The sequence below is a fragment of the Protopterus annectens genome, chromosome 3.part0 (genome assembly GCF_019279795.1).
Source record: "Protopterus annectens isolate FY-2018-M chromosome 3.part0, PAN1.0, whole genome shotgun sequence".
NCBI lineage: Eukaryota > Metazoa > Chordata > Ceratodontiformes > Protopteridae > Protopterus > Protopterus annectens.
In genome coordinates, this window is record NC_056731.1 from 37968658 (window position 1) to 37993560 (window position 24903).

General features: G+C 39.8%; 1 protein-coding gene across 3 annotated transcripts in view; it reads left to right on the plus strand.

Moving 5' to 3' along the window:
* LOC122796246 (nebulette-like) overlaps window positions 1-24903 on the plus strand; it is a 1283698-nt gene that overhangs the window by 412695 nt on the left and 846100 nt on the right. For all 3 annotated transcript variants that reach the window (XM_044064567.1, XM_044064568.1, XM_044064569.1), the window contains exon 8: window positions 6166-6279. In XM_044064567.1, the coding sequence (XP_043920502.1) occupies window positions 6166-6279 (114 nt within the window). The remainder of the gene's footprint in view (window positions 1-6165; window positions 6280-24903) is intronic.

Consider the following 24903-nt stretch of genomic DNA (forward strand, 5'->3'; position numbering starts at 1 on the left):
GTTATTATTATCCAGTTGGTAAGTGTGACTGAGACTTGAAGGCTGTTTATGAGTGGCTTGTACAGTATCACCAATTACATGCAAGTACTCTCAGAGCTTAAATATCTGTACACAAAACAGCCACAGTTAAAAATGTTTAAAATATTTAATAATAAATAATAAAAGCACAAGACATTACTTATTAACTGAACACAGTGACAATAGAGAGTTCAGAAATCACAGGAAATACTTTAAAACAACATTGTAGGACAGTCTCACATAAATATAGAAAACATCTACACTAATCTGGCTATATTCCTTTCTATCTATAAGAGAAATACTAAGATCTAAGTCTTACTTACAGATCAAAGCAAAGTGCCGGTGAGTTGTTTTCTGATTCAGAACAAAATACAAAATGCACTCTCTTTCTCTCTGCGATAGTTCTTAAATTGATAATACACATTGCTGCTGAATCATTTCAGATTATGTCATTCTTGTCACCTCTGCTTAAATTCCCAGGCTAACAGAACTTAAAATTTAACATTTCTTTGTGATCTGGAGCTGCCAGGAATTCACAGAGCAATAAAAGACACTTTGCATGTGAAACTTAGCAATTATCTCTGTCTTAAGACAATAGAAAGAAACTCCTAGCCTAGACATCCTGTCTCTTAGCTTGAGATAACACAGTCGTAAAATTCTTTACTTATTAGCTTATTTTCTTAGAGTTTGCAAGTTAACTGTGTATGTCCCAATTTCTGCCATAAAACATACATTGCATAGGCATAGAATTTATACACGTCTGCTTTCTTCCAGCAGGGTGCACTGTGATTACAATTTTGAAGCTCAGCACATAACACAGTTTTCTTACATTTGTGAAACAAGCCTGTGGATCATATTAATATTTACGAATGACATAGAATTATTTACAAAATTCTATCTAGCTGGGCTGGCAGCCTCTCAGTTTATCACAACCCCAAAGATCACAAAAGAAGAATAGTTTATTTTCGCAATCACAGGACCAAAGCCTTATCACCAAATTCAGATCTAATTTGCCTGAATAATGATAGTGCTACAAAAATGTTTTTCTAAGATAAGTTGTAGGATAGGAGTTAGGGGTGGGGACAAGTTTAAGATTAAGTTTGCCATACACTAGGAAGAATGGTCAGAGGGGCTTTGTTCACCTATACCATCTTGCTAATCATGTTAACCTAACCTCGCCCCTAGCCACAGCCCTATACCTTATCTTAGGAAAACCCTTTCTGTAGAGCTACCATTACACAAGACTCTCAGACATGTACCACATACAGCAGCACACATGTACAATGCTGTCTACTCCCTTATCCCCTTCCTTAGCCCTAAATCTAACATTAATCTGCAAGCACACACCCATATATTCTCCCACCCACTAATCATGAACCTTTCAGTATATCCAAAACATTCAGCATTAACATCTCAACACACACTTTACATTCCACTCAGAGACGCACACAGCACATAAAACAACCAACATGCATAACACTAATACTATTCCCTTCCCATTAACTTACTGTAACTTTCAGTATTATCATCCAAAAAATGTTTACCTCCAATAATCAATCTTCTTTCTGTCAACATCCACACCACCTTAAGATCAATTTTCCACACACTTCACTTTGTTGACCAAATGACTGCCTGGCGAACAGAGTGAACATAATTAATTAGGAAAATATCTCTTTTCAACATCTGTAAATGTGAATGATTAGTAAGAACTGGCCTTTCTTTCTGTAAGATCAAAGCTTCTTACCATTCTAACTTGAATCCATTTGTAATATCATTGGCATTTGCAGAAAAGACATTCTTTTAAAATTCTTGTTAATAAATCTTTTATAAGAATATCAACAAGTAGTGCATAGAACAAATTTAATAATGAAAAACATTATTAAATAACAAACATAAAACAAAACAATATCCAAATGTCTTCTAAATTTTGTGAGGAAGTGGGAGGTGCAAAAATTCTACTGAATATTTCCATGGCATCAACATCCTTCCTGCCGGAACCTCATATTGGATAGTAACTTAAATGTTCTTTTAGCTAGGGTTTCCATGCTTCATTAAACTCTTCACCTGGCTTTTCCTTTTATATCCATTTTCAGTCCTAACAATTTCCTGCAGTATCTTATGTACTTTCCTTATTATATCTGGGGGTAGGAACCACTTTTGCTTACACTTATGAGTGATTGCTTTATTGGCCACCAGCATGATCAGCATAAATAAAGTCTTTCCCCATCATGCACTTCTCCCCTTTGACACCCTAAATAGTAATTCTCCAATGAGCATTCAATCTTACCCAGCCATAGTTTAATAATACAACCTAAACAATTCAAAGCAGCTGCCAAAGGACACTTACAAACACTCTGGTCCTGCCCCTGTGCAGACCCACCATAATCTGTAGTCACCCATAAACTATCTAATACTCTGAACATCGCTCAACCTCCTTCTGTACTAACACATCTATTCCTCCTAACCATTTCTTCCTCCCAAGCCTATCTGTATCTTTCTAGCTAACATTATATCTGCCTCAGCTTAACCTCTACCCTTCCTACACCCCCCAAATCACCTCAAAAAACAACCATCACCTTCATAATACTAATACTTTAAGACTGTTATGACTATTTCTATTCCATTTTCACATATAGTCTGCATTAGTAAATACTATGTATAAAAATGCAAAACCTGTATAATATTTGTAAATATCAGCTAAAACAAATGTTATTATACCTGTAATTGTTTGTAACGTATAATATTCCTGGAGCTTTTCTCCCCGGGCCTCCGCTGAAAAAAGGCTATTTTGTAGCTCAGTCGGACTTCTCCCGGTCAACAAATATAAAATAAAATAAATAAATAAAATAAAAATAGCTTACCCAAAAGTGTTCTCAACTGCTTCTTAAACAACTTAAAAGTGTTACATTCCAGTCTTGAAAGTCGTACCTTCAGTTCCCTGACACTACACTTTAATACTCCCAACAGCTACTTGATGCCCTTAGAAACATACTACTCAACTCCCAGGATGTATAAAAATATTTGTGGAGGCAATTCTAGCTGACATTTTGTTAGCTGTGTTGGCTCTGTAAAGCCTCTCCAACCTTTTATCAGTATTCTCAAATATTCTCCCAGTTCACCTCTAATCTAGCATCAATATCTTTTCCAGCCTTCCTTAATGCAGCATAGTTCTGCTTATCATCCACTTCCTCTCTGGAGTCACTCCTTTCCACCCCTGTAGAAGCATTCCATATTTTGGCATGCTCTCCTATTTGGGTACTTCCCTCAGAATTTTGCAATTAAGAGACAACATTATTCTGTAAACTAAATGATCATGCCTTCTGAAGCTACGGCTTTCTTAAGCGTCCAACCAATCATGTGCTCCTCATGTACCACCTACTCTCATTAACATATTCCATTTCAGCTAACTTGGTAGGTATAGGCCAGAGTACACTGTTAATCCTCACTGAAGATAGCTGTTATAGGCTGTAACATCCCCTCTATTCATCCAGATATTGCATTCTCAGAACCCTATCCAGGCCGTCAGCCACCTTTTTAGTAGGTTTATTCCCTTTCAAACAGTTCTTACTCCAAAGTAGGCCATATGTGAGCTTACCTTCCTACTCACAAATCACAGAAAGTAACTCTCCCAGCCTGCATTCTCTCGACTACTTGACCACCTTACAAAGGTTTCTAACGTTGCAACAGTCCAGTAAGTCTCAGCATCAGTAAGTCATAACCCCTACTGTTAACTGGCTTAAGTAGCTTCTGCCTTTCTACTCTTGCTTTTTCATTCCTCCATAAATTTTTAACACCTTTATTAAAAAGTCACTTAAGACATAGGCAGACATACATTAACAAAAAAGAAAACAGACTATTTTAAAAGGTTTACATTTAAAAACAAATGTATCACACATATTTTCTTTGCCACTACCATCAATCCAATATTACAAAAAATTGCTGAATTCCTGCCTCCCCTTAAACTTCATTACTTCTCCTGAAAATTATTATGGATGTATTGTTCCCACAATTTCCATTTAATTCTATGTAATTTGCTCCTTCTCTTCTCTAAAAATTCCTCTTCCAGTTCCTTTATCTGTTTCATAATATTCAATACCACAAACACAGCTGGTGTAGACTTTGATTTCTACTTTCTAGCAGTTGCTTTCTTGACAGCCAGCAGAATTAAAATTAATAAGTCCTTACAATGTCTAGGCAATCCAGATCCTGTATCCCAGCTTAAAAGAATAATTTCCTTACTTACAGCCATTTTCTCACCCAATATTTCTGATAGAGTACTTTATTTCTCCATAGGATTTTGACCCTCAGCCCCTTTAGTTTCCCAAAAGAAAAATATTTACATAATATCAGTTGGATTGTTTGTATGGATACAGTACTTGGAAAAGTAACATAATCTGCAATCGCCTCACCTTCTGGGAAAAGTGTAAACTTAGTTTTGACCATGCTTGCATGTACCCCTTATGCTTCAGCTATAGAGGCTCATAGGTATGGGAAACCATCTCTTTGAAAGAGGGTGGAAACTGAATACCCAAATACCTGAGACACTCTTGCCCTTGCACCAAAAAAGGATACTTCATCAACAACTACTTAGAGATAATTTAGTTTAGGTTATACAGCTCTGTTTTGATAGCACTGATCTTGTAACTGAGACTGGACCATGTTTTTCAAGCAAAGAAAACAAAGTTCCTAGATCTATTTCTCTCTCTGAGGGTCAGCCAGGCAAAGTAATAAGTCATCAGGATATAGCCACAGCTTATATTTCTTGGCCCCTGACTTATATCCCCTTTATCCTTGTACCCTAATGGCTTCCACCATGGCTTCAGATAAAGAATGAAAAATAGAGGGGAGAGTGGACATCTCTGCCTCACCCTACTCCTTAAAACTAACTGTCCCTGGACCTCCATGTTCATCTTCACTGTCTCAACTGTGCCATCATGTGTGGCTGTGATCAGTTGACTAAAATCCCACAGCAGACTAGTCTTCTCCAGAAACCCTCATTAAAATTCCAATTCACCCTGTCAAAAGCTTTTCTGTGTCTAAACTAATGACCATCTGTGGCCATTTTGCCCTACATAGTATTGAGGGTCTTGGCAATGCAGTCAAATATTATCAGCTGGGGATAAAATTTACATTGGTCTTGCTGCACTAAAGATGCCATACAATTTTTTAGCTGCTTAAACAGCATATTAAATCACACTAACAGCAAAATAATAACATTAAATGTTATACAGACCAAGTCCAGGAAGATAAAAAGAAAAAAAGTATTATTTATTTTCCCTAACACTTCATCAAACCTCATTCATGGGGAATAAACTTTTGAGACATACAACTCTGATTATGCATACATTAATTTGACTTAATTACCATCAATTAATAAGCAGATGGAGAGTAAGTTGAAATGGGATGACCATTACAAATCACAGCTTTCATTAACCATTGTGATTAAATGAGGTTTTTCAGAGTGGAATAGATAGGTAATGTAGCAAAGTAGCATGCCAATAAAAACAAAAAGCAGCATATATTTATCAGAATATCTCCCAGGTAAAGGCTTAAGATAATGTATGCATGTGTTGTAAAAAAGTTTGACAAGGATAAGCAGAAAACAGTATGTGACTCTATATAAACATGAAAGGCTTGGCTGTCTCAGTAAGATTATGTTAAGATGATGATGATCTCCATATTGCAGGATTTATAAAGTTATACTTCATAGTTGTACTCATACGTATTTTCAGTAATTCTCAGCTGTTTCATTTGAATTGTACATAATCTTTCAGAAGAGTTGTCTAAAGAGCATAGAATACATACTTCCTGCTTTAATCTACTCAACTCTTTTATTTTCAACACTGAAATCAGTTCATTTTTTATAATAGCAATTGGCAGCATCATTAATTTAAAGCACATTGCTCTTTCTGTCTCCCTTTTTCTATTTTATTTGTAAATTATGCAGTTCTATCAGGCAAGCACTAGAGCAATTTTATAGAAAAGATTTTATGGGGAACAGAGGTGTAACGTTTATTTCACCTTACAAGAAGTTACACCTTTCAGCTTACAAGAAGTTTTGTTCATGCATATTAGCTGGCAAAACAATACCAAATGCTTTTGATGTTTTCACATCAGTGATTTAAGACCTTCTTCATTGCATTACAGGCCAAATACAGAGAAAAATTTGAACAAGAGAAGAAGTATAAGAAACACAGATATAACCCTCTGGAGAGTGCATCATTCAGACATGCACAGGCAGCATCTATACTGGCAAGTGATGTAAGTAGCGTAATTTAAGCTTTATTTCATTTAAAGTTCATAAATTTAATGTTTCATCATTTTCCTTCAAAGTTGTAGTAAAACAAATATCACCACTTCCATACATCAGTTTATAAAAGCAAATTAGCTCACATCCTAAATGTGCAAGAACACAGAACAAATGATGGAAGCAGCATTAAAGTAATATCAACATGTAGCTGTAGTGTGTTACTGTTATAGACTAGTAATAGTGGAATGCATGCCTGATCTGTGATCTATTATTAATGCCGATCTTAAACTAATGTGCAGAGATGTTGACTGCTAATGCCTTGCACTTTAGAATGTAACTGAAGCTGTGCCACTGTAAGTTTCTTATATGTGTCCTTGTACACATACGTTGTTGATTAGTATCTGTTAGTCTATAAGGTACTGCAGCTGCTGTGAATGTGAGATATGTAGTACATGGAACGCTAAGTAACTGAGAAAAGAGGAAAACCTGAGGTGACACTGCAATGCAAGTGACCAGATGCTGCAGACATGATGTAAACAGGAAAAATTGATGTGTTTGATAGTTCATCAGAAAATTAAAGTACATATGTTGAGTGGCTGAGTAGAACTTTGTTGCAAATGATAAACTTATGCTTTTGACCACAATGGGAGAAAAAAACATATAGCCTTCTGCAGAGTTTAAATCTTCCTGACAGGTGTGCTGATGAAGGGGGTGATGAGTTAGCACGGTGAGTGATACAAGGTCACTTGTCCCGAAAAACATTGTTCTTTTCTTTTTTTGGTTGCCCCTTCTGCTTCATTCTTTCCAGCTTACCCCAGTGCTCACATCCATTGCTGGGTCTACCAGCAATTTTCAAGATTTCATTTTTAACCAATTTGAAATAAATGATGTACTTCCCTTTCTGGACATAATTAGATATTTAAGCACTTTATCTAAAAGGAAAATTGAGGCCACATTTGCCAACCTGCCCCGATGAAGAGCTCATGCCATCTTGAAAGTCTGAGTAATTACAAAACCTATGTTGGTCCAATAAAAGGTATTGCATCATGTTTGCATTTTAATTGAGCAGTGCAGATTGACATCACAAATGGTAATTGCAACTAGACATATGCAGGAGTTATAAGATGGAGTTAAAATTGATAAGTAAAACACGGTAAAAGTAAAGCATACAAATAAACCATAATAATGCAGTGGGCATAGGTCCTGTCTTCATTCTTTATGTAAATTCAAAAGTGATGAGTGTAGACAATGCCATATGACAGGACATATTCTTAGAGTTTGCTGCAGTGGTAAGACAAAAGATAAAATGTGTCACAGTAAGAACAGAATTGTGCATATTGTTGATAATTGTCTGATGAGGAGTGAATCTGTATTTGCCAGTCTTATTTAGAATAAATCTATCTCACAACAAATATAAATGACCATGTGGTAAAATTGGTGTTGGATACAGGGTCAGATGTTTCAATTGTGTCTTAGAATAAAATATAAACATTCTTTAGCAAAGAAAAAAAAATGAACTTTTCAGAAGATACAGTGCTGAAAAAGGTATGCTTCTTGCTGTGCTGCCTTTGATAGTTATAATGGTTAGAGAGAGGTGTTAGATTTGTATATTATACAAAATGGTGGTGTACCCTTATGACGTTATGATTGGTTACAAAAGCTGAGATTTCATTGTTAAAGCTAAAGAGGTTTCAGGCATGGCATACAGTACCTCAAACTATTGACGAAAATCTGGAATTAATATTGAGTGGTACTGCTTCTGGATTTAAAATTTGCATTGGTAACTTACTTAAAGTTAAGGGTAAAAATGTAATTAAGGTGAATATTTATTAATTTTGCTATTTTTCTGTGGTTTGCAAAGGATTTGGACTGTCTATGAAATCACACAGAATATTTTTGATATAAGACTTTAATCCAGCGATGACCCTAGTTGTTCCTGCAGTAAAGACAAATGTGAAAGCATGGGTTTGTGGGGACTTAAACATTACAATTAATTTGAACAGTATGCTTTAAAAAAATTGAGGACACATTTGCTGTCCTTCCAGGTGGATGATGTTTATCAAAGCTAGACTTGGTTGAAGCCTAGCTTTAGATGGAGATGTGGGAAGACTCATAGATCTTCCGCACAATCAGTCCCAATATGGCTTCTACCATTACAACAGACTGGTGCTTGAGGGAGCTTCTGACCCAGTTCAGTGGAAATGGGAATTGAATCATGTCATCTAGGGAGTGTCCATAGTCCAATGTTATTACTGGTGCTACAAATGAGGTGCACCTAGAAATACTTAAAGGGGTCCTATAAAGATTGTAGGAGTATGCGCTAGGGGGCCATGTGGAACATATGTGAGTCCATAGAGCCCAATGCCACAGAATGGGTACATTATGGGCTAGGGCTGTGTGGAACATATGTGAGTCCTTGGAGCCCAGTGTCACAGGATGGGTACATTATTCATGCTCAAGGATGGTATAAGTTGAAAGACAACCCCCACCCCCATTTCCTGTCCTCTGGCAACAAGATGCTCACAGCTAAAATCCTTCTTGGAGTTTGTTAACTACTTTGGCAGGTTTTTACAAAATCTGACAGCTGTACTGCATCTCCTAAATGAGCTGCTACAAGCCAATCAACCATAGAAATGGACTAAGGAAAGTGAATATTCCTGTTGTGAGGCAACAAGGTTGATCACATCTTATACTGTTCTAACACACTGTAACTGACTCCTTCTGGTGAAAAGGGCTTATGGCCCCTCTCCATATGGTATTGGAGCAGTAATGTCACATGGTATGAAAAACAGCAGTGAGATGCGTACAGCATCTGCTTTACATTTCTTGTCTGTAGCTGAGAAAAATTATGCTCAAACTGGCAGAGAGGCATTATGCATTGTATGAGTTGTCAAGAGTTTTAACCAGTAACCATTTGAAAGGAAATTTACATTTGTAACTGAACACCAGCTGATGGTCTCAAATTTTAGCACAGAAAAGTGAAATCCTACCACAGCAGTTGCCTGAATACAATGGTGGGCATTGTGTTTGAGTGGACATCACTATAAAATTGATTATAAGCATACCACATATAATGGAAATGCAAATAATTTGTCTCATTTATCATTGGAAAACATATATGATAGATAAATAGAAGAAGCACTGGATGTGTTCTCATTCACTGAAAATGAGAACCTGCCAATTCTGGCAAACACAGGAAAAACAAAACCAGACATGACAAAATCATATCACAAGTGTGTGTTGCAACACCAGATGGCTGATCAGCCATGCACAAATACCTGTTGGTTGATTATTATCCAAAACAAGACTGACTTACCTTAAATACTAGCTGCATGGTGCTGTTCGTAATCTCAGCCTTTGCTCCCCAGCAGGGTTGAGACACTGAGGAAGAGTGCATTCAGACAGCAGTTGCAGGACCTACTAGATAAAGTAGGACACCAGGAACTGGTGTTAATAATGAGTGATCAGAAAGCATACATTGGGACAGATAGAACAGGATATGAGGATTGCCTGGGTCCACATGGATTGGGCAGCAGGAATAAAGAAAGGGAGACCATTCTAGACTTCTGTCATGGTCCAGGAAGAGAAACAGTTACAAGATTGCATACAAGAGTGGCCTACATGCACCTGAAGTAGACTTCCTCCTGGTAAGGCACTGGGGTAGAATCAGTAATTGCAAAATCACGCCTAGTGAAACAGTTGGCCCACAGCATAAACCACTGTTTGCCACAATTAGCTGCAAGCAGTGGTCAGAGAAGCCTCTAAGGTCAACAGATACTAAGCTGAAGATCTGGAAATTGAGCACAATGAATTTCTCTGGGCTGTAATACCTCATGAAAAAAAGAAAATAGGTGGAGTTGAAGAATTACAGCAGTACCTCACACCAGCATGTTTGAGGACTAAAGAATTGATATACATCTGAGCCAGGCATGGAAATAAGGTACATAAGAAAAACTGGTAGTGGAATGCAGATGTCCTGGAAGGCATCAAAAGAAAGGAGTGCAGGAAAAAGTGGAAGCTAGAAAATATGGACTAGGCTATGAAGGAATACAGGCTGGCTAAGAAAGAGACTCAAAAAATGTTGCAATTGCAAAGAACAAGGCATCAGAGTCATTCTACCAGTAACTGGAAAGTGAATCAGTAGATGGCACAAAGAAACTCAATCAGGTTGCAAGGCAAAGACAGAAAGATCAGGAAGATGTTATACACCCTTCATAGGGCATGTCAACAAACATATGCTCAGTCGACAGGACAATGATGGAAGGAGTACTTCCAGCAGCTTCTGAATTAAGAAAACTTGACAAATGCTGTACTTCCCCAGACGCAGTCTATGATAAAAGAAGAGGATGAGCCCACCCTAGAAGAAGAAGGAACATGAAGTCATGGAAGGCAGCAGGCTCAGATTAGGTCACAGCAGATATGATCAAGATGCTGGGTGAGATAGGTGAGAAATGGCTTCTGCAGGCACTTATAGCAGTGAAGAGAGAAAGGAGTATCTCAGATGACTGGCGAGTATGCATATTAGTGCCAGTGTACAAGAACAAAGGGGATATCCATAACGTTGGGCAATACAGAGACATCAAACTCATATCACACTGCATGAATGTTCTGGAGAGGTTAATAAATGAATATGCAGAGTAGTAGAAAGTATAACAGGAGAGTAACAGTTGAGATTCAGAATGGGATGCAGCACAACTGACCCGATGTTTTCAGTGAGGCAGATAGCTGAGAAGAAGTTGGAAATAGAGAAAGATTCCAAGTGGACATTTCTACACTTAAAGAAATCATACACCAAAGTCTCAAAAAAGCTGATTTGGGTAGTCCTGTTGTATTTCAAACTCCCAGAAACATTGGTAGAATTAGTGCAGCCTATGAACAAGGGCCCAATACCTAAAGTACAGACAGTATTCAGTCTAACATAAGGGTTCCCAGTGGGAATGGGTGTGCATCAGGGTTTAGCCCTGAGCCCACTACTGTTCATACTGGTGATAGACTACATTAGCAATCAGGTCAGAGGGGATAGATCAGCAAAGCTGCTGTATGCAGACAATGTGGCATTACAGGCAGATTCTGAGCAAGAATTTCAGCAAAGGGTAGGAAAATGGAGAGGAAAACTGAAGGCACATGGCATGAAACTGCAAATGGGGGAAATCAGAAGCTGAGAATTGAGGTAGAAGGTAAGATAATGGAACAGATTAACAGCTTCAAGTACCTGGGAGGGGTGGTTGAGGAGAATGTAAGTCAGAATGAGGAAGTCAAAGTTATGATTAAAAGGACTGCAGTCAACTGACACCTAGTGTCAGGGGTAGTGCATGACAGAAGAATGGCAATGAAGCTGTAAAATAAGTTGTACAAAACAGTGGTGTGACCAGTACTACAGTATGGTACAGAAACCTGGACAGTGTAGGCAGAACAATTGAGGAACAAGAGGTGATTGAGATGTAGTGTCTGAGATGAATGGTAGAATACACACTGTGAGACAGATGGAGAACTAAGGAGATCAGGGCAAAAGTCAAAGTAGCTCCAATTGCTAATAAGGTCAAAGAGAACAGATTATAGTGGTTCAGGCACATTTACAGAAAAGCAGAAGACAATCTAGTAAAGATCATTGGGACACACAGGAATGAGGCAAGAAGAAAGAAGGCCTTCCAGCAAAGAGAGGGATAGATTATGTGAGAGAAGACCTGTGACAGTCAGGCACGACTGTTAAAGAATGTAGGAGAGTGGCACTGCGTCAAGAGAGAGAGATGGTGACATGTGACATGACACCCTTGCCCCATGTCGAAAATGGGAAAAAGGGAGTTGATGATGATGTGGTGTTGGGATAATACCCTGTGCATTACTACCTGCATTATGACTCAAACGTTAGAAGAACTTCACCAAGGTCATCTTGGAGTAGTAAAAATGACGATACTGGCTGGAAGTTGTATGTGGTACTCAAAGATTGATTAAGTGATAAAACCATTGGCAGTGGAATATACTTGCTGCTAGATAGTGCAAAATGAGCTGAAACATATGTCACTTTACCTGTGGGAATAACCTCCATCACAATGACAAAAGATTCATGTGAATTTTGTCAAGCAGTTTATGGGAGCAACAAATTTGGTGGTGGTTGAAGCATGTTCTAAATGGCTAGATGTCTTTACCTTTAAATGGTTAGATGTCTATACCATGGGCTCTACTACTTCTGGTCACCCCATTGATGTAATAAGAGAACTTTCTGACAGAACTGGCAATTCATAATTTGTAAGTGATAGTGGCTGCCATGTTATTGCAGCTAACTTTCAGATATTCCTTCACAAAAGTAGCATCTGACATCCAACAGCTAGCAGGTTAACTGATACGTGTGAGCAAAGCCTGAAATAAACCATGGCAAATGACAAGTTTACCCTCCAACCAAACTTGGCCAATTTCTTGTTTACATACCAAAATGCTGCTTGTGCTACAACTAATCAGACCCCAGCCACTGTTGTTACTGGAATGTTCCTGTCATTCAAGCTTGGACTTTATTCTTTACAAATCTTCAACAGACTATTCAAGATTAACAGATCAAGCAAGGTGAATGGACAATGAAAAAGACTGCATGTTTCTTTAGCAATGGACAGGCAGCCCTGTGAGTGAGGGGTGGTACATGGGTGTTTTGATGACGATCCATACTGGAGACTGGGGAGGTTGCCAGAAGAGGCATATATTGAAGCTTGGCTTAGCTGTTACATAGTTGGGGTGATTAAGCAGCATGCCCACATTACACACCAACCCTGGAGCATACCGCAAGTCAGAGAAAGGAAAGGGGAGGGGAAAACCAGGGTAGGATCAAGTAAGACCCCCTCCAGACAGAAGCTCAGACAAGCCAAGCCCTGTTACCATTGGTCCATGAATTTTCCCAGCAATTACTGGAGCAAGTCCATGGGGGGGGCATGGAGTAACTGGAAGATCTGGTGCTAATGGGGTATGAGGACTGGGCTGGTAACAATGATGTGCAGAAGGGAGGAAAAAAGTAGACTTATATAGATAATAAATTATCTTCATAAGAAAATTCAAAATATTCTTAGCCCGTGGAAATTGGCCTACTGTTGGAAGGACCAAGAACTGTAAAAATCTCATTAGTCTGTAGTGCTGTTTAAATAGTGATGTTTTGTATAACATTATAATATGTACTTGTGCTCTTTATTTGCACACCAGACCTTTGGTATGTACATCTTCACAATGTTGTGTTACATCATCTGCAGTATGGACTGTATGCACTTTATGTTGCTGTACTGCTGGTCATTTATTGTAAATGCACAGACAGCCATTGTTAAAGACACCTGCTTCATTGTTAACACATTACATTTTATGCAACAGGATGTAAGAAAACCCACAGACATTTGTTTCCATAAAACAAGGGTGGCAATACTGTAGATGGTTTAGGCAAGGGAAGTAATGAAGGGAAAATTAGAGGAAAAAAGGTGCATTAAAACTTAAAAAACATTTGTGGTGACATGTTGGGTATACATGTGAGTGCTAGAGCCAATGTTGTTTGAACTAGTCCCCTTATCTTTCTGGGATACTAATTTGTTTGGTGAGCCCTCTTCTTTATCTGGACAGCTGTCCCAGTGCCCCACATACATTGCTGGGTCTACCAGCTACTCCAGTTTACACCAGCATATAATTGATTTTTGCCAAGATCAACATTGATCTTAAGGGCATCCTGAGGGGTAGTGCTGTCATTCAGTTAGCCAGGAGGGATCATTCAGTTAGCCAGGAGGAGGGGGGGGGTTCCTATGATCTATCCATACCCTATTTCTTCTCACTGCCTATGGTTATGTCTGACGGGCAGCCGTGCCATGGGGATATGGAAGCATATTGCCCCATCTCCATAGCAGCTCAGTTATGTCCATTCCCTCCCCCTCTTTGGACCATGCATCCTATTATACAATCTCCACCAGGAGTCATCACAGTAGACATCCATGTCACCACCTTCTCCTCTGAGATGGTAATGCCCATCCTTCACTGCTGCTGTGCCAGTAGCTTGAGCCACTAATTTTACCTGAGTTGCCTGGGTGATAGTCAGGGCTTTATAGCTCTATGTCACTGGAGCAGCTAGTCTGAAGTACTGACTGTTGAGACCTTTCTATTTCAAAACCCTTGCTCACTGCTTAAGATGTGCTGAGCCCCTATTCCTCCTTGTGCTAGTATACAGCTCAGCAAGCTCCTGCCTGGTGCCCTGCAGAGTTCTACAGCAGCAGAGAGACAAAAGAGAGACTTTGGAGTGATTAAGTATAATTTTTCTGCATTTTCTTGCTGCCTTTAGCTAATTCCGACTAAAACACCGATTTTCTAGCGTTTCTGTGATTTAAAATACTTGTTTCAGCTACATATTGTACTTATTTTACTGCCTGCACTTTAACAAAGTCATTTTTGTGTTTAAATTACCTGTTTAACTGTTGTAGGCTACACACTCAAGTGTGATAGTCATTTCTGTGCATTTAAAGTGTTTTTTGATTGTACCTGCTTTATTTTCTGAAAAAAAAAACAAAAAAAGAAAACATATACTTATTTTCCCACCTTTCTAAGCTAGTATAGTCCGGTTTTCAGGTTAGTGCTAAATTCAGGGCTGTGTTACAAGTTTTTGTGTTTGCCCATACCTTACTTGGATAGAAGGAAGTTTCTCTGTTCACTGTGAGAGAGGGAGCTTTGAGCAGCCTATCTGTCCCTGGAGGAGTGGTTTCAGCTCAGAAATTAGTAGTTTATTGACCATTTTGGGCTAATTTCTATCTCTTTCATTTCCCTGCTATAAAACCCCCATTTGCAAGGTTTTTGTGCTAGTATACAGCTCAGCAAGCTCCTGTCTGTTGCCCTGCAGAGTTCTACAGCAGCAGAGAGACAGAAGAGAGACTTTGGAGTGATTATCATTTTTCTGCATTTTCTTGCTGCCTTTAGCTAATTCCGCCTAAAATGTGAATTTTCTAGAGTTTCCATGATTTAAAAAGCTTGTTTCAGCTACATATTGTAATTATTTTACTGCCTGCACTTTAACAAAGTTGTTTTTGTGTTTAAATTACCTGTTTAACTGTTGTAGGCTACACACTCAAGTGTGATAGCCATTTCTGTGCATTTAAAGTGTTTTTTGATTGTATCTGCTTTATTTTCTGAAAAAAAAACAAAAAAAAATATACTTGTTTTCCACCTTTCTAAGCTAGTATAGTCCAGTTTTCAGGTTAGTGCTGAATTCAGGGCTGTGTTACAAGTTTCTGTGTTTGTCCATACCTTACTTGGATAGAAGGAAGTTTCTCTGTTAACTGTGAAAGAGGGTGCTTTGAGCAGCCTATCTGTCTCTGGAGGAGTGGTTTCAGCCCAGAAATTAGTAGTTTATTGGCCATTTTGGGCTAATTTCTGTCTTTTTAATTTCTCTGCTATAAAACCTGCATTTTCAAGGTTTTACACGCCGGGCAGCGCCGGTTAGCTAGGGTATAACTATTCCCGGCTCCACAAAGTCTACTATTCAATTTTTCCCTTGGAACTAGACAAACTTTCAACTTAAGCACTGAAACTATTCACTTTTCGTACCGGCACTTGTTCAAAACTCATAGCAAGCACTAATAAACCCTAGTACTAGACCCCCCTATACTGTAGAGAAGGACAAGGCTCTCTATTCTACTTTACCAGCCATTCAGTAAAACAGTTCACTGTACCTATCCAGACATGTCCAAAGGGCAGTTTCAGATGTACTCTCGGGTCCAACTGGTGAATCTGGGCATTTTGAGGCAATGTTACAATTGCCTCATGTACACAGACAACCCTTTCCTCTTTCCACCAAACACTAATACATGCGAGAGATGCAATTATACAGCCAAACTGGAGGCTAAGCTCTCTCAACCCAAGACTGAACCGGGCAGTCAAGAGGAGAAGGGAATTACTTGCATCACACCACCAGTCTCACATAGACCTATGAAACCAGCAAAAGACACACATAAATACACGAAAACATACTCGGAGGCTCTAAATAAAAATCTGCAGAAGCAACAGAGACCTCCAAAGCAGACATCCAAGCAACCTCCACCCCCCCAACACAAACCATGAACACATATTTCACAAAACCAGTGTGCCACACAATCACAGCCCTTAAGGCAAAATAACATACCCAACACACTAGTAATAGGAGACTCTATAGTCAGGCACACTGATGTCCCACTAACTAGGCTGGGCAAGGAGATGGTTACTGTTAGCTGCCTGTCGGGTTCCAGGATCCGCCATGTAACACAAGCACTCAGGTCACTCCAGAACAAGTACAAATATGACTCTGTCATTGTCCATGTTGGTGTGAATGACCTGAGTCATACCTCCCTGGACTACATGAAAAGAGACATGGAGAAGCTCTCTGATCACGTAGCCCAGGCTGGTATGACAATGACCCTGAGTAGCAATTGGCTAAGCTTCTGGTATCATTCAAGGGGGAACCAGTGTCTGTCAGCCTGGGATAACATGCTCGACAAGCCATGCTGCTTTGCTAGAGACAGCTTGCACCTGTCACCCTTAGGCTTTCGAATACTGGCCAAGGCTCTTGCCACCCCCATAGTGCCTTTTTTAGGCCAGGCTCAAAAGACAAACCCACCACCGTAACTAGCACAAGTAACAAAAAACTGAGGGTAATGCTACTCAATGCCAGAAGTCTAAACCTCAAAATGCACGCACTCGAGGCACTCCTCAGTATGGAGAAAATCGATATATGTGCAGTAACAGAAACCTGGTTTAAGGCTCCAGAGAGCACCCCAGCACTACCAGGCTACAACTCATACCATACATTTCGGCTACAAAACCCGGACCGAAATTCAAAAGGCGGGGAGTATCCATATTCATCAAGGATACCCACATCTCCAGGTTAGTGGCACAGCACAATGCTTCAGAGATCATCCACGTGCAACTAACAATGGGCAAAACTGCTATTCAAATTATAGCTTGCTACAGATCACCCATCATGTCCCAGGACCCCCACTCCGCATTCCTGGAAACACTGGGCAACATAAAGGTCCTACCAAACACCCTGATATTGGGTGATTTAAATTACCCAAACATCAGCTGGGAGAACTACTCAAGTACAAACTCCCTTGCCCAACATTTCCTAGAATTTATAAACTCAAATGCCCTGGATCAACTGGTCAACACCCCCACCAGAGGTGACAACATATTGGACCTGGTCATCACCAACATGGGCGACCAGTGTTCCACACCGGAGGTCAACCCCTCACTGGTTAGATCTGACCATAAACTAATCACTCTGAATATCCACATTCCTCCACCACCCCCAGTCAAAGAAACCACTGTGAAAAACTTTTCAAAAGCAAACTTCACTTTATTTAAGACCGAGGTGGGAAGTTTCAAAGCCCCCATGCTAAAGGATAACGCTGTCCAAGCTGCAAAATCCTTTACTAATGCACTCTACGGGCACATACAAGAATGCATGGATTGTGCTATCCCAAACAAAGCCAAGACTCACTCCTCTAAGAAAAAAAACAGTTTGGTGGACCCCTGCCATAAACAAGGTATACAATAGAAGGAGGAAACTAGTACAGAAAAGAGTAAAATCCCAAGAAGGGAAGACATCCCTGATCAGTATCAGCAAGAAACTACGTTCCCTCATAATATCATCCAAGGCTAGCTTCGAAAGAAAAATTGCCATGGACTCCAAAGATAACCACAAGGCATTCTTTAGCTATGTCAAGAATCTAAGTGGCAATTCTCAGATCTGCTCGGAGTTAGTGCAGAATGGCACAAAATACACTGAACCGACTGATATAGCCAACATCCTGGCAGACAGATTCAATGCAAACTTCACCCCCCTCTCACCCCCAAAAGGGCCCATAACTATACCAGAAGAATGTAGTGCCCCTGAAATCACAGAAACTCAGGTTAAAACAGCCCTCTCTAAAGCCAAAAACACAGCATCAATGGGATCAGACGGTGTCCCAGGCTGCGTCCTACATGAGCTCAAAGATGAACTAACCCCTCACCTAAACACACTGTTTAAACTCAGCCTCTCCACAGGCTACGTGCCCACAGAGTGGCGCACAGCAATGGTTATTCCAGTCCACAAAGGTGGAGCCACAACGGACCCCAGGAACTATCGCCCTATAAGCCTGACTAGCTTGGTCTGCAAAGCTGTGGAGGGCATCATCATGGACCTCATTAAAAGAGACACTGGAAACCTCCAAACACTGCACCCTACCCAGTTCGGCTTTGTTAAGGGCAGATCATGCCTCCTAAACCTGGTGGACTTCTTTAAGACAGTTACCAAGGCTATAGATGAGGGAAAGGTGGTCCACACAGCCTACCTAGACCTAACAAAGGCCTTTGACACCATTCCCCACTCAGGTATTATAGATAAGCTCACCAGCCTGAACATAAACCCCTATGTCACGAGATGGGTTGCCAACTGGCTCACCGACAGAACCCACATGGTAAGAGTTGTGGGAGCTAGGTCTGACTCTAAATTGGTTACAAGTGGAGTTCCCCATGGCTCAGTCCTAGGACCCCTCCTGTTCAGCATACACTTCTCAGAGGTACAGGCAAGCACAGGAGGACTATAGCTGACCAAGTTCACAGATAACTGCAAACTAGGGGCTATAATTGACTCTCCAACTGACACAGACATCCTCCAAAAGGATCTCACTGAGACAGATACCTGGTGTCAAAACCATGGCCTCAAGCTAAATATCAAAAAGTGCATAGCCATCCTCTTTGGAAAAAACAAAGTACCCACAAACTACCACATAGGTGGTAGCCCCCTAAATAGGGAAGACGTAATAATGGATCTGGGGACCCAAGTAGATAGAAACCTCACCTTTGATAATCACATTGCCAAAGTGGTTAGAAAATCCTTCTATGTGGCCCACCTAATCACAAAATGGTTTGCATCCAGACTGAAAGATGTCATTGGGCCCCTCTATGCATCACTCATCAGACCCATCATAGAGTACAATGCCCCATTTGGGATGTACCTTACAGATACCTGCAACAACTGGAAAGACCACAGAAGTACCTCACCAAGAGGATCACTGGCCTAAAGCAGATGCCTTATGCAGCTCGACTGAAGAAACTCCAGCTGTACTTGGTTGCATACCACCTACTCAGAGGTGATCTCTGCCTGACATACAAGGCCATGCCCAGCCCAGAATTGATAGACATGCTCCACCTAAAGAAAACCATATCCCCTCAAGCTACACGCTCCAGGGATCTAAACCTCACCACAACAATAAATAGGACATGCTGGTGGGATAGATTCCTGTCCCAGAGACTTCCCATGCTCTAGAACAAGATTCCAATCTACATTGGGCAGAGCTCCTCGCTAACCCTCTTCAAGAGAAACCTTGACGAGTGGATGGGAAACAGAAAGTTTACCCCGGGGATCATTTCAGTGGCTCTGCTGGACAGAGGCAGAGGGAGCTAATCTAAGGGGGCTGTGAAAGCCAACACATTTCGACTAGGCTTATAAATGCCTTCGGGCAGATAGCCTAGTACCTACCTATGAACCTATCACTGAACAACAATTACTGTTCAGAAATTCATGTATTGTTCACATGCAAAAAAAAAAAAATATATCATTGCTTATTCCTAAAGGCACCTCGTACTCTGACCTAACTTCACTCCACAGTATCATAGTATTTACAGGGACTGTCAAAAAATAAGATATTCAGGAATTTGTTTCCTTGTAGAAAGACACAATCATTGCTCACCTATGCTGGATAAGAAAAGAAATCAGTTACATTATTAATAATGCATGTGTATGCATATAGAATGTCATGGACATTGGTTCTTGTCATTTCCTTCAAGACTGATAAACATTACAAAAATTGCAGTAAGGTTCCACTACTTCTAAAAATGATGATCTCTCTCTCTCTCTGTCTCTCTTATAATTTCTTGAACAGAAGGAGATGACACTACTATGTGAGAGATCTGTAATAAGAGAAAGGCTCACAGAGTCAAGCCTCCTGGCAAAGCTGTGCATCTCATATTGTGTTAAATTATAGAATAACACTGTTAGTCTGTCTAGTCTTTTTGTACAAACCACCCTGGTGGTCTACTGCCATAAATAAGCTATAAAATGTAAGAAAGAAACTGCTTAAATTGTTTAAACCAAAGGTTAAAGCGGTCACACAGATAACAGTTTCAGTAAAAACTCAAATAATAAACCCAGCTAAGCTAATGTGGCTGGCTTTATTAACCTGATTGCACCAGTAAAGACTTAGAAAGTAAAAAGTAAAAGTCATGGGCGTTTATACACCATATAGCTGAAAACACTGATATGTCCTTAACAGGTCACTTCCATGTATCCCATGGGCCTCCATTACAGGAGGTTTAAGGTGTCATATAGTGAATACTCTAGCATAGCTGTGTCTTTCTTGGAGTTTTTCCTTAAATTATTTAATAGATTCAAAACTCCCTTCTCAAAAAAAAAAAAAACTGAAGAATACTATCAAAAGCAACTGTAGGTGCCCATGAACATTGGCTGGCATCTGAAGCCAAACATAATTAAAATCCGTCTTTAGCTTTATTAGAAATAAAAAAAACACAATTATGTTGTACTTATTCCTAATGATATCTCATGTTTTGGCCTAATAGACTTCTATTCAAACCCACAAATATCTGAATCCCTTACTCTTCCAATTATTTATAAAGATCATTTACTGAAAGTTCTAACCAAAATCAAAAGTACTTGCACTGCGGGACCTGACAGCATACCTGGCTGCATAATTAGTAGTGTTAAACATGCACTTGCAGGCATACTCCTTAAGAAATTTAACCTACATTTAGCCCTTGCTTCATCCTTAATGAGTGGGTCACTGCAGTGATGATACCCCTCCATAAGGGTGGTCTTACACCGACCTGCGTAATTTCAGATGTATCAGCTGCACAAACCTCCCCTGCAAGCCATGGAATGTTTTGTATCTGTCCCCATAAAGTGCCATAGCAATACTCGAATTGACCCCCCCCCCCCAACAGTTTGGCTTCATGAAGGGAAGATCCTGTATGTTTAATCTGGAAAACTTATTTGAAATGGTTGTGTGGTCTATAAATGGTGGCCATGCAGTGCACTTGGAATGCCTTTAACTGACTAAGGCCTTCAACACCATTTTCCATGCTGGCATCATACAAAAGCTAAATGCTTTAAAATCCAACTCATATGTGGTAAGATGGATAGCAAACACACTTAAAGGCAGAAGCACACAGTGCAAGTTGCAGGTATCTCATCAGAAAGTATGAAAGTTATCAGAGGTGTCTTTCAAAACTTGGTGCTGGGATCTCCTGTTTTGGTATTTACTTTTCAGGGGGGTGTTGCTAACTCACCATCTGATAATCCAATGCTCTGGAAAGAACTCTCCCTAGTAACATCTTGGTGTACTAAAATGGGCTCAAGCTATGCTAAAACATGTGTTATCACTTTTGGACAGCACACTATTACAAAATGAAAATATATTCAGTGACCTAGGTAATTGGGTTGATAGCTCCTTCACTTTGACCATTGTGTCATAATAGTTTATTTAGCCTAGCTAATCTCCAAAGAAATATCACCAAAGTCTTAAGAGATAATCACTCCACTATAATCAGCATTAATCAGGCCAATTATTGAGCACAATGTCACCTTTGGGATTTATCTCACTAAACATATCAGATAATTAGAAAGACCCAAAAGATTCCTAACCAGAAAGATTGCAGGCCTAAAGTTCCTGAGCTGTCAAGAGAGGCTGGAAACTCTATCCCTTTATTTACAGACGTTTCTTGTTAGGTTTCTTACATATCATGCCATTAGAGACCTGATTGTCCTGGACCTCGTGTTTCCACACAAGTCCATTATCTCCACCAATACTTGAACCAGGATCTAAATCTTCACCAAATGATAAATAAAACATGAAGCAGGGTCATGTTTATAACCCAGTAGCTCCCAAACTCTGGAAAAGGTTTCCTCTACATGTTAAGCTGTACTATCTTTCTTTAAACAAACTAGATGACTAGTTGGGTATCCATTTGCTTTGGTACTGACTGTTACAGTCCTCCTGGGAAAAGAGGTGCAACCTGATGGGGGTACTCGAAAGGCAAGAATGGTCACAAGACTCAGTAGAGGTGAAATATCTATAAATCTATGACTCTATACCATCCCACCAGAAAGCCCAAGTAACCTTAATGACCTTAGCTGTTACTGTGTCTACTAACCAATACAGTGAGCGGTTCCATATGTAGACCACTCAGTGAAAAAATACTTTTGCATAGCAAGATTAAATTGACTTCCTTTTATTTGTTGGTCATACTCCCTCCTTTTAGTCCTATCCTTCTTTTCATAGGTTCATAGGTTCATAGGTTGGTACTAGGCTATCAGCCCTAGGGCCTATACAAGCCTAGCCATAACAATTCCCTGGCTATTTCTTCCCACAATATTTACTTCCCTGATGTGGGAATCTATCACATTTTCCCTTTATTGCATTATCTACAAATGTTTTTCCAATCTTAATATGTTTAAATTGTGAAACAAAAGGCAGCATTTTCTTTCCTCATATCATGCCTTCTATTTTTCTCACCATCTTGATCACATTCCTCTATACTATTTCAAGAGATGTGACCTCTCTTTCTCTGCTATACCTCTAGCAGTGCACACATTACTCTTTCCATGGCCTAACCATGGCCTAAGCAATTGCTGAAAAACATGCAATATCAGGTTGCTTCCCATCCGTATCCGATTTAGCCTTAAGTGCCACACATGCACACTGAAAAATGATACCACAGGTTTTCTATCATAATAACCCTTATAACCTTCCCTGTCCTGGGTTTTTACATTTTAGTTTGATTTCTCCAGTTGTGTATGTTGCTCCTAATTAAAGCTGTCATCCTTTAGACCATTAAGTAGACATCGCTCCCAGTGTCTACACACTTCCTGTTTGGACTTGCCATCCTTCACCCATCTTCCACATACAGCACTAGTTGTCACAGAGACGTAGACTGATTTAGTTTCTATGCCTTGTGTAAGGTTAGAAATATATATATATATATATATATATATATATATATATATATGTGTGTGTGTGTGTGTGTGTGTGTGTCTGTGTGTGTGTGCGTGTGTGTGTGTGTGTGTGTCTGTGTGTGTGTGTGTGTGTGTGTGTGTGTGTGTACCACATCATGGCTGAAAATGGTTCAAAGCACCAGTCCATGTACCTGGCTATCAAATATTAAATGTGTAATGCGGCCTGATAAATGTTAAAGGGACATGAGCTGGAACTGAACTGCTCATAAAGATTGAAGTCACTGAATAGTAAAGATTTTTTGCAGAAAACATTACACTAAACAAACATGTTTTTCACTTGCTGCTGTTTGATTGTTAGGGCAAGGCAAATATATTAGGGCAACTAGTATTTTAAGGATCTTTACACTAAGACATTCACACAATACCCATTTGAGGGCTTAGTTCGATGAGTTGCTGATGGATGTAGTCCAGCTGTTAGTGATTTTTTTTATATATAAGTAGCACTGAAAACAAAAAGAGGTAGATACAGTTTACATATAGAGTCAAAATGAAAAGCTACTTCTAGCCAAATAGCAAAGGGTATGGTCATCTGACTGCTCGGCTCTGGCCTAAGGTTGGAAATGAATTTGGACTGCTGTAGGAGTGCCTTGGTTATAGGATGAAGCTTCTAATGCCCAGCTCTCCTATCTTGGGCAAAAAGTTTGGAGAACCCAATGCCTGCATGATCTCTGGTAGAGAGGAAAATACTGCATGTCATGTCAGGGTAATTAAGGGGCAGTGACAACATCCTGATGTTGCTGCACTAATCACTCCCAGAGTTGTAGTATATGACTGGCTGCTGCATGAGTGGTGGGTTTCAGGCTCCATGCTCATTACCTTACATCATATCCCTTGCTCTCCAGGTGTATTACAGCGTTGTCATTGGAGATGTCTAGGTAGCTAGTGTGGAACATCTGGTGATGCAGGGATGGGTGAGTAATTAATCCAGAGAGGTACTGTGGGGGGACTACATATAATAATAATAATAATAATAATAATAATAATAATAATAATAATAATAATAATAATAACAACAACAACAACAACAACAACTAAGGCAGCTTTAGTCAGACACATTTATATAAGTTCTTCAGTGGGCCTGATAATGTCACTTATTAACATGTGCATAGGTTCATAGGTAGGTAGTAGACTATCTGCCCAAGGGCATTTATAAGTCTAGCCAGAATGTGTTGGCTTTCACCTCCCTTTTAAATTAGTTTCCTGGGCCTCTGTCTAGCAGGGCCACTGAAGTGATCCCAGGGGTAAATTTACGACTTCCCATCCACTCGTCAAGATTTCTCTTGAAGAGAGTCATTGAGGGGCTTTGCCTAACATAAATTGGGATTCTATTCCAGAGCGAGGGAAGTCTCTGGGACAGGAATCTATCCCTCCAGCATGTCCTGTTTATTGTTGTGCTGAGGTTTAATTCACTAGAGCGTGTGGCTCTAAGAGATTTGGTTTTCTTGAGGTGGAGCATGTCCATTAATTCCGGGTTGGACATGGCCTTGTACATCAGGCAGAGATCACCTCTGAGCAGGTGGTAGGCAACTGAGTAGAGCTGGAGTTTCTTTAGTCGAACTGCATAGGGCATCTGTTTGAGGCCCAT